Source organism: Ascaphus truei, chromosome 2, assembly GCF_040206685.1.
Source record: "Ascaphus truei isolate aAscTru1 chromosome 2, aAscTru1.hap1, whole genome shotgun sequence".
Classification (NCBI taxonomy): domain Eukaryota; kingdom Metazoa; phylum Chordata; class Amphibia; order Anura; family Ascaphidae; genus Ascaphus; species Ascaphus truei.
Window position 1 is genome coordinate 60656674 of NC_134484.1, and position 14370 is coordinate 60671043.

The window sequence follows — 14370 nt, forward strand, 5'->3', positions numbered from 1 at the left end:
TGAGAGAGGAGTTGAGTGTGACCCCTAAGCAGCGTGCTTGGGCAACTGGGTGAATGATCGTACTTCCAACAGTAATGTGGAAGGAGGTAGTAGGGCCAGGTTTGGGAGGAAGTATGAGGAGCTCTGTTTTTGCCATGTTGAGTTTAAGGTCGGCGGAGGGCCATCCAGGATGATATAGCAGAGTTGAAGAAAACAAGTTAACACATCCAATTTAACTGAGAACATTTTATATTTATTTGAACTCAATATTAATTTTGTGCACACAATATTGTATCAGTGTGTTGATACTGTCTAGTTTCTTACCCCTATTGTGTTTTTTTGCATCAGACCTTTGCGCCTTCTTTTACTATTTTGGTTTTTATTGTTTTATCACTGTGGTTTCAAGTATATTTAGAGACCCTGACTGTTCAAGTGTTGTAGCGCTGCCTATACTGCCTTTTCTTATGAAGTATCATTGGATGATATTTCACTGTGGTTTTCTGTTTGCCTTACCTTGGATCAATATACTGTAAGTACGGATATAGGATAGTGTATCTGTCGTCTACATTTAGCATAGGTTGAACTTGATGGACAAATATGTCCTTGTTCAACCTCATCTACTATGTAACTATTTAACCTGCAGGACTCTGCCCGCCCCTGCTCTCCATCACGTCAGTGTCAAGGGGAGCGGAGAGGAGTGCCAGTGTGCTGTGTGTCAGTGTGCGTAAATATGCTCTGTGTCAGTGTGTGCTAGTATGCTGGGTGTCAGTGAGTGTAAGTGTGCTGCGTGTTAGTGTTTGTGTGTGTGCTGTTTGTGAGTGTAAGTGTGTATGTGAGTGTGTACAAGTATACTGTGTCAAATGAGTGTACGTGTGTCAGTAAGTGTGCTGTGTGTCAGTGAGTGTGAGTGTGTTGTATGTCAGTGAGTGTAAGTGTGCTGTGTGTCATTGAGTGTAAGTGTCTGTTAGAGGCTCTCCTCCCTCCCCCAGTACACTATCTGTAAAAGAAAACTGAACACACCTGAGATACCTGGTAAATATGCTAATTTGTTATGCAAAGCCTGAATAACATCACATTTAATCCTTGCGTTCATTTTAACAAACATACAATACTGCATGTGGGTAGGTATTGTCATTATCACTAATGGCTGTTATAGTTAACACAATACCCCCTCCAGCTGAAAACAAGACTTAAATGTTACATTAGTAAGCCTAGTGTATACATGTTAAGGCATAACATGAGGTTAACATACAGTACTGTAGGTTATTGTCATGTTAACTCGCTTAGCAGAGCGCTGTGGATCTAGCCCTAAGATGTCAAAAACAGCTTAAAGTTGATTTCATGCAGTGATTTTATTTCTCTTGTGGTAAAAGATCACCGCTCTGATATACCCAACATGTTTGTGAGACTGCCAGAAGGCTACTAGAGCTAATACAAACAATGTCCTAAAAGGACATTCTGCCTTCATGTGAGATTGTTTAAAAGGGGGAAAATGATTTTATAAATAAACGTAATTCCTTTGCTCGCTGTCACTGTTACACCAATTAGTTCCTTGTGCTGCTGAGAGGTATGATTGTTCACAACAGATGCTTCCCTATTCCCACATTTCTGCAGTTGCCCTTAGTTCAGGGCCTTTTGCATAGCAATCTTGGATGTACTATTTATTGATGTGGCGCCTTCCCGAACTATTCTCTAAATTGGCAAGTAAGATTCTGTTTTAGTTACCAAATAAAATAATGTCAGTGGAATCTTAGACTATTGCACTCTGCACTCAGGACAGTTTCAGAGGGACGCTGCATGTATACCGTATCTTTGGCTGCCTGGCATCATTGCAACAGAAGGGTCTTCCTCCATTTCAGTCTGTTGTTGAAATTTGACTATATTCCATCATGTTAGCTCATTCATACAGTAGTATGCTTTTCAAACATTTTATTTTTTATGAATGTATGTTCGTTATTGTTCACAACGTTTATTAATTGTCTATTTGGAAGTATTTAACCGTGCTCAAAAATCAATAATGTTTCATCTGTGCTGTTATTCGGGCCACAGATAATATTACATGGTTGTAAATGTTCTACTTGCTTTTAGTAACAGCATCAGGCTTTTGGGGTAAATAGCTTATCATACATATCATTACAGTGGCCATAGTGTGTAGGAAAGGAGGGAGGGGAGGAACACTCAAAGCATCTGCATAGATATTTAAAGCACTGTGGGTATGTGGTACAGTATATCACATAACGTTCTTGGTCAACTCTGCTTGTGAGTCACAAATAAATATGCACATGCGAAAGAGCAGAGAACCAATAGACAACTGCTTAATCATTTTACAGAAAACAGAGAAGAGCAAGAAACTGGAATATATAACACACAATTTGTTTGCGGGTTTTGCTTAAACTTTGCAATCACCTTTTCTCTCATTGCAGACAGTGGAAACTGTTTGGGAAAGCTGAAGAAGCATTTGTACATATGGCTTCAAACAGCATTTTGATCAAAGGCGGTAAAATAGTGAATGGCGATTGTTCAAGATTTGCTGATGTTTATATTGAAGATGGTTTGGTAAAAGATATTGGAGAAAATTTGCAGCAGGCTCATTTCATCGACGTGAGAGTTATAGATGCCACTGGCAAATTGGTAATTCCAGGAGGAATTGACACCCATACACATATGCAGTTCCCCTTCATGGGCACGTACGCAGTTGATGATTTCTACATAGGAACAAAGGTATAGATTTCTTTGTGTTTGTTTTCTTGTATGTCTTTTTATATCTTACTGCAGTTAATTTAACAGTACCACAGATTATTACAAAATTGAGTTCCCACAATTTTTTACATTTTAATACAATGGGTTAAATTAAAAGTTCTCATCGTGAATATGACCTCAATGTTATATACGTATGTAACTATTAACTATTGTATGTGTAATGAATGTTACATGTTGACAAGGGCTACGTTGAATGACACTCAGTGTACTGCATGTTACATGAGGACAAGGGCTAGGCCGTACAGTATGTGTAATGAATGTTACATGCAGACAAGGGCTAGAAAACCTTAGTACTTTATGTACTGTAAGTGTAGTAAGTGTACTGCTAAAGAGTAAAAACATCTTAAAACAATGAAACCAGTGAACACTTCATAAAACAAAACTTATTTTTTATTATATGAAAACATACTTACTGCAATGTGTGTATACAGTACATATGTATAAAGATATATATATATATATATATATATATATATATATATATATATATACGTATAAAGATATATATATATATATATATATTATATATATATATATATATATGCAGTACTGAAGTATGTGTTTACACATATACTTTAGATGTTTGTTTATTGCATTGTCTGTGCTCCACCTTTTTTTATATTACAGTGTCTCCTTCCGTGATGCCTACAATAGTGTAACCTCTTTAGACTCTGCATACTGTATACACTATTAAATTACATACTCAAACCCCCAACCCCCATCGTCAGCTAGCCAAACTCTCTCCCCCGTACCTGAGTTCACAACAGTACTGTACTGTAGGACTGAATAATGGAATATCACACGTTTGTACTTAGATATATATAGTGTGTGTGTGTGTGTGTGTGTGTGTGTGTGTGTGTGTGTGTGTGTGTGTGTGTGTGTGTGTGTGTGTGTGTGTGTGTGTGTGTGTGTGCATAAATATATATATATATATATATATATATATATATATATATATATATATATATATATATATATATACGCATAAATATATATATATATATATACACATATATATATATATATATATATATATATATATATATATATTCGTATATATATAAACGAATATAAGACTGCGCTTAGGTATCTGGTGATAATAAATAAAAAACAATGATATGGAGCCACTGATATTTGGCTAATATTATTATTACAATTTATAGTAAAAAAAAAAAATTGAAATCTAATTCCTACTGATTATGATAGATGTATAGCACTTTAACATATTGTACCATGTGATGCTGATGTCACCAACCATTACATTTGTAAGATTACAATATGGTGTAAAAATAGAAAAATAAAAAAAAGGAAAAAATATAAAAAATTATGGATATGACTCAAAAATAGAAATATATATAAAATATAATCCAAATCAAAAAGAAATTATATATGCATACTTATGAGTCGATTGATACTGTATAGCAATCCTGATAGTAAATGAACAAGCCAGGAAACAGGCAGCCTTTTTTTGTGGGCACAACGAACTCCCCTTTTAAACCTGCATGGATGAAGAAAAAGAAAAAAGCGCCAAATCCTAGTGCATTACTGCTAAAAAATAAATGTAATAATATCCAAATTTCACAAATTAAAACTCACAAACAAAGAAATAATTAAGGAGTGTTATGAGATATATACTCATGCTCGATGACTGGAACTCCGCTCCTCTGCTCCACTGCTCCCAAAGTCGGAACTGACCACCACGAGCCTCCGTACCAACCGGAACTTGTGACGCCAGTCACTGATAGATTCTTCCTCCTGAAACAAACACCGACGTCTTTGGTTCCAAGCAGGGAGTAGATTCAATGTACCAGCGGATGTCTTTGATGTTTCAATGCAGATATATTGAGGTATAATGCAAATCAACGCCTGGACATCAGTATTTACTGTACAAGGGCCCGGTTGAGTGACACTCACTGTACTGCATATTACATGAGGACAAGGGCTAGGTTGTATGTGTAATGAATGTTACATGCAAACAAGGGCTAGAAAACCTTAGTACTTTATGTACAGTACTACTGTAAGTGTATTACATTTACTGCTAAAGAGTAAAATCGTCTTAAAGCAATGAAACCAGTGAACACTTTATAAAACAATCCCAGTACATTTTTAGTTGATTATTGTGAAATTAATGAAAGTGTTCGTCCCCATAGCTGTGGGTATTCCAGGGAAGATGCCTTTTCTGGCTTAAAAAGGCATTTGTGTTGTCTTTCACAGCTCGAAAAAGAACCAGGGTCATAACGTAATGCCTTTTTATTTCGTCCATAATATTTCTGCGCAAATTTGATGGCAGCGCTTTCTTGCCCCTATTGCCATCATAATTAACCACCTTAAGCCACTGAAGATACAGATCATAACTAACATGGTGTTTCATAATGAGAAGGGCTAGTATGGTCACTTTTCCTGCGCTTCTCAAAGTATTTTTTTCCCGTATGCTCCGCGGGAGGTTTGTTAGCGTTATGTCTGGATCGTGTCTGGATCGAGTTGCATTTGAAGTCATACTCTCCTGTGTGCTGTGGTCATTCAGCAGGTGTGCTTAATTTACTGGGCAAAAATAGATGGTCTGTGGGGCTTCACATTTGCACCTGTACACCTCTGGGTGCAGCGGGTGTTTGTGGAGGAGGTGTGCTCCTGTCAGTGGGTGAGGGTAGAATGTCTGGTAGGACACTTTCCTCTGGTGGTGTGCGTTGTCTTAGCGTCATGCAGGCCAATTCTGGTGAAGAAGGTGCAGGTGGTGGATGGCATTCCTCCAGGTCATCCTCCTGCTCCTGCGTCGGACATACAGGGGAAGGGACAGAAACAAAATAATAGAGCCCAGCAATGTCATAGTTAATGTTGCCCATGACCCTCTCTATCACCTCCATTCTCTCCAAAAGTTGATCCAACTTTGCCTACATTCTTTCCCTGTATTGTTGTGTTGTATTGCAAATTCTTCTGTAGTCACTTAAAGATTCCAGTATGCGAACTACAGAACTCTGGCTCACAAAAGGTGTGAGGGTGGAATTGTGTTCTCTCTCTAAGAGGTTGGGTGATCGGAGGGGGATGTCAGTGGGACAGGGGAAGTGTTGTTCTGCTTCAGTTGTCAGAGGGCCACCTGGTTGTGCATCAGTGCGGCAGGGGACGTCTCGTTCGGATTCTATTGTCAGATGGTCATCTGCCTGTGCATCAGTGCAGCAGGGGACGTATGGTTTGGTTTCTATTGTCAGGTGGTCATCTGCTTGTGCATCAGTGCAGCAGGGGACGTCTGTTGTCAGAGGGCCATCTGGTTGTGCATCAGTGTGTGCAGCTGATGTCATGTTTGGCTTTTGTTGTCAGAGGGCCTTCTGGTTGTGCATAAGTGTGGCAGGGGAAAACTGGTGTGGCTTCTGTTGTCAGGTGGACATCTGATTGTGCATAGCTGGTGCTGGGGACTTCTTGTTCATCTTCAGCTTGGGTATACCGAGTGTTGTCTGGTTCGGCAACGTTTGCTTGAACCCATTCAATGTCCTTGTAACAGGGGACTTATCCCTGTTCAGTAATGTGCCTTTAATCCAGCAGTGTGGTGGTTAACCTCTCGTAGTTAATTACTAAACACCACCTGCCTGATTAGATGGCTTAGAAAGCCTGTCTTTTGAAACAGGAAGTGAGAACTCTTTAGCTGACACCTGAGCTGAACATAGAGACACACTTGTCTTGAGCTCTGCCAAAAAGATAGCAGAGCTGCTTTCAAGACACAGGAAATACTTCTAAACTTGTATGCTGACCAACCCTGAAGACAAGGGAGCTGAAGCAGGGACAGTGAAGATTTTCCCTCCAAACCACAAGGACCAAATAAGACTTCTAAAACCTGGATGCTGATATTTTTTGTGCACGCATGGGTGCGGTTCCAGGAGAGCAGAGAAGCTTACAAACAGATAAGACTTTTATTCTTAAGAGACTGCTTATATCTGCTTATTGCATGCTATGTGTTTGGGGCTGGGGAGAAATGCTTGACTAGGGAGATGTGAATTGATTGCATAGTGTTTTCACTAGAAATACTCCCAAGTGAATGGAAGCTTTGTCCCCCCACCTTGTGTGGATGTTTTCCTGATAAAAAGGAAAAGGCACAATAAAGCCTTATTATAATTTCACATTATAAAGCCTCCTAAATGTGTACCTCTGTGAACGTCCGTCCACAGTCCTTATTTATGACGGTTCCAGTTTTCTTCCTGCAAAACCCCGGTCCAGGATGTTTTGCCTTGGGAACTTTTAGTGCCTTTTCCTTAGGCACCGTAGGCTTTCTAGCCATCTTTGCCTTTGGCATGCAGATAGCTGCTGAATTTCTCTTTCTATTCTCAGGGACAGCAGCAGTTAGCCGTTTGTTGCCTGTGTAGAATTGGGACTGATCCATGTCAGAAGATTAAGCACAATACTGTACATCTGGAAAGCAGTTGTTTCAGAGACAGATCAGACACTGTGGAGGTTGACCTTTTATGCACTGTATCCCCGACTCGATGGCACAGGTGTTAAAAGAGGGTGTAAACTTTTACGTTACATGACAAATGCTGTGCATACTGTACTTTACTGTAAGTTCACTGTGCTTCGTTTCATTTCTTTTCAAAAGCAGCAATGCCCAGAACAGTTATTTCAAAGGAAATGAGCATGAGAATGCGACAGATGTACAGCAGGGCCCCTGGTATACGGCGGGTTCCTTTCCAGAGGCCCGCCGTATACTGAAAATCGCCGGAAAGCGGATCTGCCGATTTTCACTTCTGCGCATGAGCAAACCGGAATTATTGCCGTTCTGCGCATGTGCAACCTATGGTATGCGCGTGCAACCTATGGTATGCGCGCGCAACCTGCGGTCTGCGCATGCACGCCAGGCGCACCCGCCTGTTCTGCACATGCGCTAGTTACAAATCAAGATGGCGGCCCCCTTCTCGGTGCCGCCGTATCAGCGGATCGCCGAGAAGCGAAGCGCCGAGAAGTGGGGCCCTGCTGTACCTGAAAGGACCACAAATAAGTCATATCCAAGCCTGGTTAAATACTTGGGCCTCAACGTCACTCATTGCTGTGTCTGCTCTCATCCCCATGCAAAGACTAAAGTTATAAAGAGGATTCGCTCGGTCACAACAGCGTAAGTACTGTACTGTATAGACAGTATAACTGTATATTATTGAATGAGAATATTATTGTTTCTGTTCCCTCCTTTCTCCATTATCCCCTCTCCCTCCTTTCTCACTCATCCCCCTCTCTCTTTCCCTTCTCCCTCGTTTCTTGTAACAATTTGTGGGACAATTATGTACAAATAAAAAATGTTTATCCATTGTCATATTTAACTTCAGTCGTGTGACAAATACGTATGCACACTTGTAATCGTTCACATTTGGTACAATTTTAGTGTAGCAAAGCTACTAGTGGATGACATCAGAAATTCAAATGATGAAGGTTGTGCTGCCACAGTTAAAGACGTTCTGTAGCAGGATCATAACCTAACAATGTCTGAGGCCAGCATCAGGAGAATGAAACGGAAATTGGGCTGGAAGTACAGATGTGTCAAGTAAAGTGTTTTGCTGCACTATTGTATAATGCAATAGTGTTGTTGTTCAGTATGGACACGTGCGAGTTAACAGTAGCTGTACAATTCTATCTTGTCATTACAGAGTGTATACAATGATAAGGGAGCCCAGCAAGATTAAGAGAGTACAGCAAGCACAAGCTTGGATCAATAGTGGGGAAACTTCTGACAATGTAATATTTTTAGATGAGACGTCAGTTGCCCTAGAAAGATTTGCCACTTTTGCCTTTTACAACAAAAAAAATGTCTATCCCAGAAGCCATGTCCAAAACACCCACTCAAGATCCATGTTTGGGGTGCTATCTCTAGTCTTGGACCATCGTCCATAATAATATTTGACGGTAATTCTCAGTTTATCATTTTTGGTAATTAAATTTTATGTGCCATAATAATGTGCTGTATGACATTATATCCCTTTTTCTGTACAGGAATTATGGATTAAACATTTTTTCAAGAAGATATTATAGTCTTCATAGCTGACTATATTCAGGCTCAGTACCTATCTGGTTATTGGTTCTTCCAGGATAATGACCCAAACATAGTGCCTCAACTTCCCATATTCACGCACGCGGAATTAACTGGGTGAACACTCCCCCGGAGTAAATGCTGTATTGTAACTATTTCATTTTGATTTCTGCTGTATGGATATTTGTTCTAACATCCCCTTTTTGTCCCTGATGTTGCAAATCCCCCGATTTTAAACCTCATAGAACTGGTATGGCATGAGATGAAGCATCACCTGAGGAAAGTCATTATACCTGCCAACATGGAACAACTAGTAAAGGGAATACGAGATTTCTGGGCAAACACTCGTAATGTACAAAAATGCAACAACTATATAAATACCATTGCCAGTGTTTTGCCCATTGTGTTACAGTGAAATGGACATGCTACTGGCATGTAGTAAGAATATATCCAGCAAATTATTGTAAAAAATAGGCCTTATACTGAATATATGTAATTCTTGTTGCTTGCACTGGTGAAAAATGTGAGATACTGTACTGTTGCCCTGAAGGTGTCAAAATAAACATAAAACTGTTAAAAGCTGCCCAAAGAGCAAGGACAGTATCATGGTGACCTTACTGTTGAGGTAATGTAATGTGGTGTTGGTATTCAGTCCTATTGTGAGAAATAAAACACATGTTAAATTCTATCCTACTGTATTTCAGTTAACTTTTCATTTATTTGGTGTCTATATTTGGGGGCTAATACTGTATTGGCAATGGGGGCTGAGGGATGGCAGTTAATAGTGCGAATAGGTGCAAAGTGTGATCCAAACCTTACAGTATATTGAGTTCACAGAATGCAGTGCAGTATATATATATATATATATATATATATATATATATATATATATATATATACATATATATATACTGTATATACATATATATATATATATATATACATATATATGTATAAACATACATAAAAGGTGGAGCACAGACAATGCAATAAACAAACATCTAAAATATGTGTACACACAGACTTTATATATATATATATATATATATATATATATATATATATATATATATATATATATATATATATATATATATATATATATATATATATAGCAAATAAACAAGAACAATAGGCACTCCGTCGGCAAATTCAAGATGATGGGTGCAAATCCTGTAGAGAATAAATAGGCAATATAATAGATACCATGTTTGAGACGAATATCAAGAGGCAGCACTCCAAAAGGTAGTCAAAAAGCTTTGTATTATCAAGACATCTTAACCAACGTTTCGGTTCTACACACGGGACCTTTCTCAAGGTGATGTCCTTGTAGTTTTTGGCTGGTTGCTACAGTACATTGGGGAAACCAGCCAAAAACTACAAGGAAGAATGAATATGCACAGACACTCTATACTCCATCACGAAGAAGGAAGGTACTGCTCACCTGTGGGACATCACTTCTCACAACCAGATCATTCCATAAATGATTTCAAAATCAAAATCCTCAATGGAATGTTTAAACACACCCAAGACCGGAAAACATTTCAACTCGGAATGATAAGACTCTTTGACACCAAAACCAAAGGACTTAATGCGGACATTGGTTTTCTTACACCCTATCAAAATTGTTTGTAATTATCCTGCTTGCCTCCATTCTTATCAACACTTTCTCCCCCCCCCCCCCCTCCCCCCAGCATCCCTGCCCCTCCCCACCTTCCCTTGTCACCATCCCCTGGCTTCAAACACTTTTAACACCCTACCTTATCTACAGTACATATCTGTTTTTTTTTTGTTTCTCTACACTGTTTTAGCCATAGAATCCTTTGTATATCAGTATTGCTTGACCTGAAGAAGAGAGGAGAACTCTTGAAAGCTTGTCCTATGACATAAATTGTTAGTCCAATAAAAAATGTATCACCTAATACTGAAGAACTCATTTATTCTGATATATATATATATATATAAACAAACATCACAGCTTGCACTCGCTGTACTGGTTCATATAGACAGGTGCTAGTCTCAAATAATAGAAAAACAACATTACCATTCTCTCGTCCGGTAAAGAAAGACTGCACTCGGTTCAGTAATCATGAAAAACTGTATTGGGCATCTGAATAGAAAGATAAGTCACCCAATCCGACGTTTCGGTCCTGGAATAGGACCTTTCTCAAGGGGGTGCACCCCCTTGAGAAAGGTCCTATTCCAGGACCGAAACGTCGGATTGGGTGACTTATCTTTTCTATTCAGATGCCCAATATAGTTTTTCATGATTACTGAACCGAGTGCAGTCTTTCTTTACTGGACGAGAGAATGGTAATGTTGTTTTTATATAAATATATATATATATATATATATATATATATATATATATATAATACTGAGTTAAGTTATGGTGAGTAAAAAAAAGTGACAAAAACCCTCCACAGGAAAGCAAATATGCAAATACAACTGTATGCTCATCTGCATGTCTTAGGCAGGTCTGCAACCCCGCCTTTCCCCATTATCACCCAGCATACAGCACTTCCACTGCAGCAAGGGATTCAGGGAAATGACATGCAAATGAGCACACAGTGTCACTTTTTGCCTCAAAAAGTAAGTATTTTACTATGTATTTCTGTCATGTTGGATGTAGCATTGGGCTTCTCTGTCGTCTGTTCTATACATATGCCACGCTCAAAAACACTCCATTTTGACACATATACATATATATATTTTGTGGGGGCTCAGGGGTTTCCAAAAAGAGCTTGCTGGGGTTCTGTGTTTTGTGCTCATTTGCATGTCATTTCCCAGAATCCCTTGCTGCAGTGGAAGTGCTGTATGCTGGGTGATAATGGGGAAAGGCGGGGTTGCAGACCTGCCTAAGACATGCAGATGAGCATACAGTTATATTATATATATGATGCAGATGAGCATACAGTTATATTATATGTATTTGCATATATATATATATATATATGTATATGTATATGTATATATATATATACAGAAAAAAGAAAAATACAATAAGCGCAATCACACAAAGATTAAAAATGCTATAGTTACCACATATAATGGAGGGTATACAACCTCACAATCTAACTTTCCCTGACTCAGTCTGCAGCCAAAAGGTCTACCGCTCCACGTGCTGGTAAAGAAAAGATTTCCCAAAAAGAATGACCTAGGCGCAAGTGGAGACAAAAGAAACAAACATAGGGTAATACGTTCTAACAATTTAACCTCCAGAAGGTACGATATGCACTCACAATGTATAAGATATAATCAGGCCTTGTATCCACTCTGGGATCTGGAACAATGATGAAGAGTCTGGAACATCTAGCAGTATGTAGTCCGCAGTAAGCGTAATCTCGTGCGTATTATCACATGTAGAAAGAGAGGTAAAACATACAAATAGTGTAACACAGTTTATTAAAAATTAATAGTAAAATGACAATAGGTAAAAAACTCACATTTTGTGAGTTTTCATAAAAGCATTTGAGAACTCTGAGTATCTCACACTCATCAGGGGTTGGTGACACTCTTCAGATCTTTAAACAGTCTTTGGTGTTATCCTGTTGTATATTACTGTTCACTCAGGAAATTTTATCCGGATGCCATAAGTGGAGAGACACTTTGTAACTGCTCTATAATTAATCCCCAGTACCTCCTTAGTTAGAGTACTCAATCCGCTTGTAAGGACCCCCGTGGGTCTCTCTATCTGCACCTAATGTGCTTGTAGTACTCACGGTACTCAGGGGAATAGAATGTTCGATTTCTCCCTTCTGTTTACATCAATCCTGGCCGCATGTAAACTCCTCTGCTCCTCCGGTTTCTCGCGTCCCCCGTGGTCGTCCTGCAACGCGTAACGACGCGATGACGTCACTACGTCTCGCGAGACTTCTGGGCAAATCCCCCGGCTCACTGTTAGATCGGTGTTACAGTCCTCCTCGTAAAGACATGCACCACATTAGTATAACGGGGCAAATCTTTACCAATAGCTGGCGACTGCTGTCTGCTGCTCCCGAATGACTTGTGTTCACACTACAAATGTTTAAAACCACATCCTACGCGTTTCTCCTTTCGGCTTCGGCAGGGGCTGATTTAACTCTCTGTCCCTCATCCTGGGTTTAAATACCCTCCTCCGTTACATGACTGGCTGTCCAGTAAATTGAAAAATTAAGAAAATTTGCATAATGAATAGATTGATGGTATAACCACCCATTACAAATCATCAAGTACATATTATATCCATCTTCACGTTAAACTTATTTATCATATACATTCACAGAAACAGATACTTCTAATAAACCCTTTATGATCAAATAAAAACTATAAAAAGAAAAGAAAAGAGATAAACAGTATTATTGTATTAAATTTATATTCCTATCTAATGGGGATATACTAATAATTTAGTTCATAACCTATAGATAGCAATTAATGATTAACATTATTTCTATATAACTAAATTCCCCAACTTGGGATAGACCCTGGAGTCAGATATTTGGTTTAATTTTATGGTATATAGAGGAATGGAACTTTTTAACCTTTATATAGGTACAATTGTGCAATTAAATGCCAACACTATATACTCTCTAAATATATAATAATGATGATATCCCAAAGTTATTGGTATTATCTCAAATCAAGAGTAATTCCAAACCGTAAAGAGAGTGTAATTCTTAAAGGGAATTATCTTAGATTATTGCTTTTAAAAACAAGCACAGTCAATTCCAAATACAATTCACTTAATTAAAGTGTGGTTTTATATTCGTAGACATACATTAACTCTTAAGGGGAATTTACATAAATTTCATTCCATATACAGGCATAGTGAATTTTAGATACAATTTTCCCCTCTAATAGTGTGGTTTTATATTCATAGACATATATCAATATTATAAGTATTAATACATTTGGACAGTATAAGAAGTCGTTACCATTCTTATTATTTCTAAACAAAATTCACACACATAGGTCATATTTACATACCATAGTAAATGGATAGGATAAGACACTTATACATAAAGGCATAGGGGAGGGGGATTCTTGTTCAAACATATAATTCATATTCACATAATCAATGGTCAACACATCGCAGAGTATGATATTTTATAACTTCATCTCAACCGATATCGAAAAATACTGAAATGACACAGATACAATGTGTATATACATGGGGGATAACATTATTTTTAACTTATTCTAAACTACTTAATTCACACAGATAACAATTCGAACTAGATGTAAGTTAAATATTTGACACATCTCTGGCTTAATCCCTTAAAATATATATATATATATATATATATATATATATATATTTATATATATATATATATATATATATATATATATATATATATATATATATATATATATATATATATTAAAGCTGTGTTTAAAACAGTATGCATTGGCTTGAGGGTTTGCTTGTGTAATACGAGCTTGAGACAAAAGGTGGCACTGTGTGCTCATTTGCATGTCATTTCCCAGAATCCCTTGCTGCAGTGGAAACGCTGTGTGCTGGGCGATAATGGGGAAAGACAGGGTTGCAGACCTGTCTAAGACATGTAAATGAGCATACAGTAATATTTACAGTTGCTATATGCTTTACTGTGGGGGTTTTTTAGACCAGCCCATGCACCAGACCGACGTCC

The 14370-nt window shown here is 38.2% G+C and overlaps 1 protein-coding gene across 1 annotated transcript in view; it reads left to right on the forward strand.

Moving 5' to 3' along the window:
- Positions 1-743: 743 nt before the first annotated feature.
- The window catches only part of DPYS (dihydropyrimidinase), a 144435-nt gene continuing 130808 nt past the window's right edge, over positions 744-14370 (forward strand). Inside the window, exons 1-2 of the mRNA XM_075582502.1 lie at positions 744-1011; positions 2403-2700. Of these exons, the coding sequence (XP_075438617.1) occupies positions 2446-2700 (255 nt within the window). The 5' untranslated portion in view covers positions 744-1011; positions 2403-2445. The remainder of the gene's footprint in view (positions 1012-2402; positions 2701-14370) is intronic.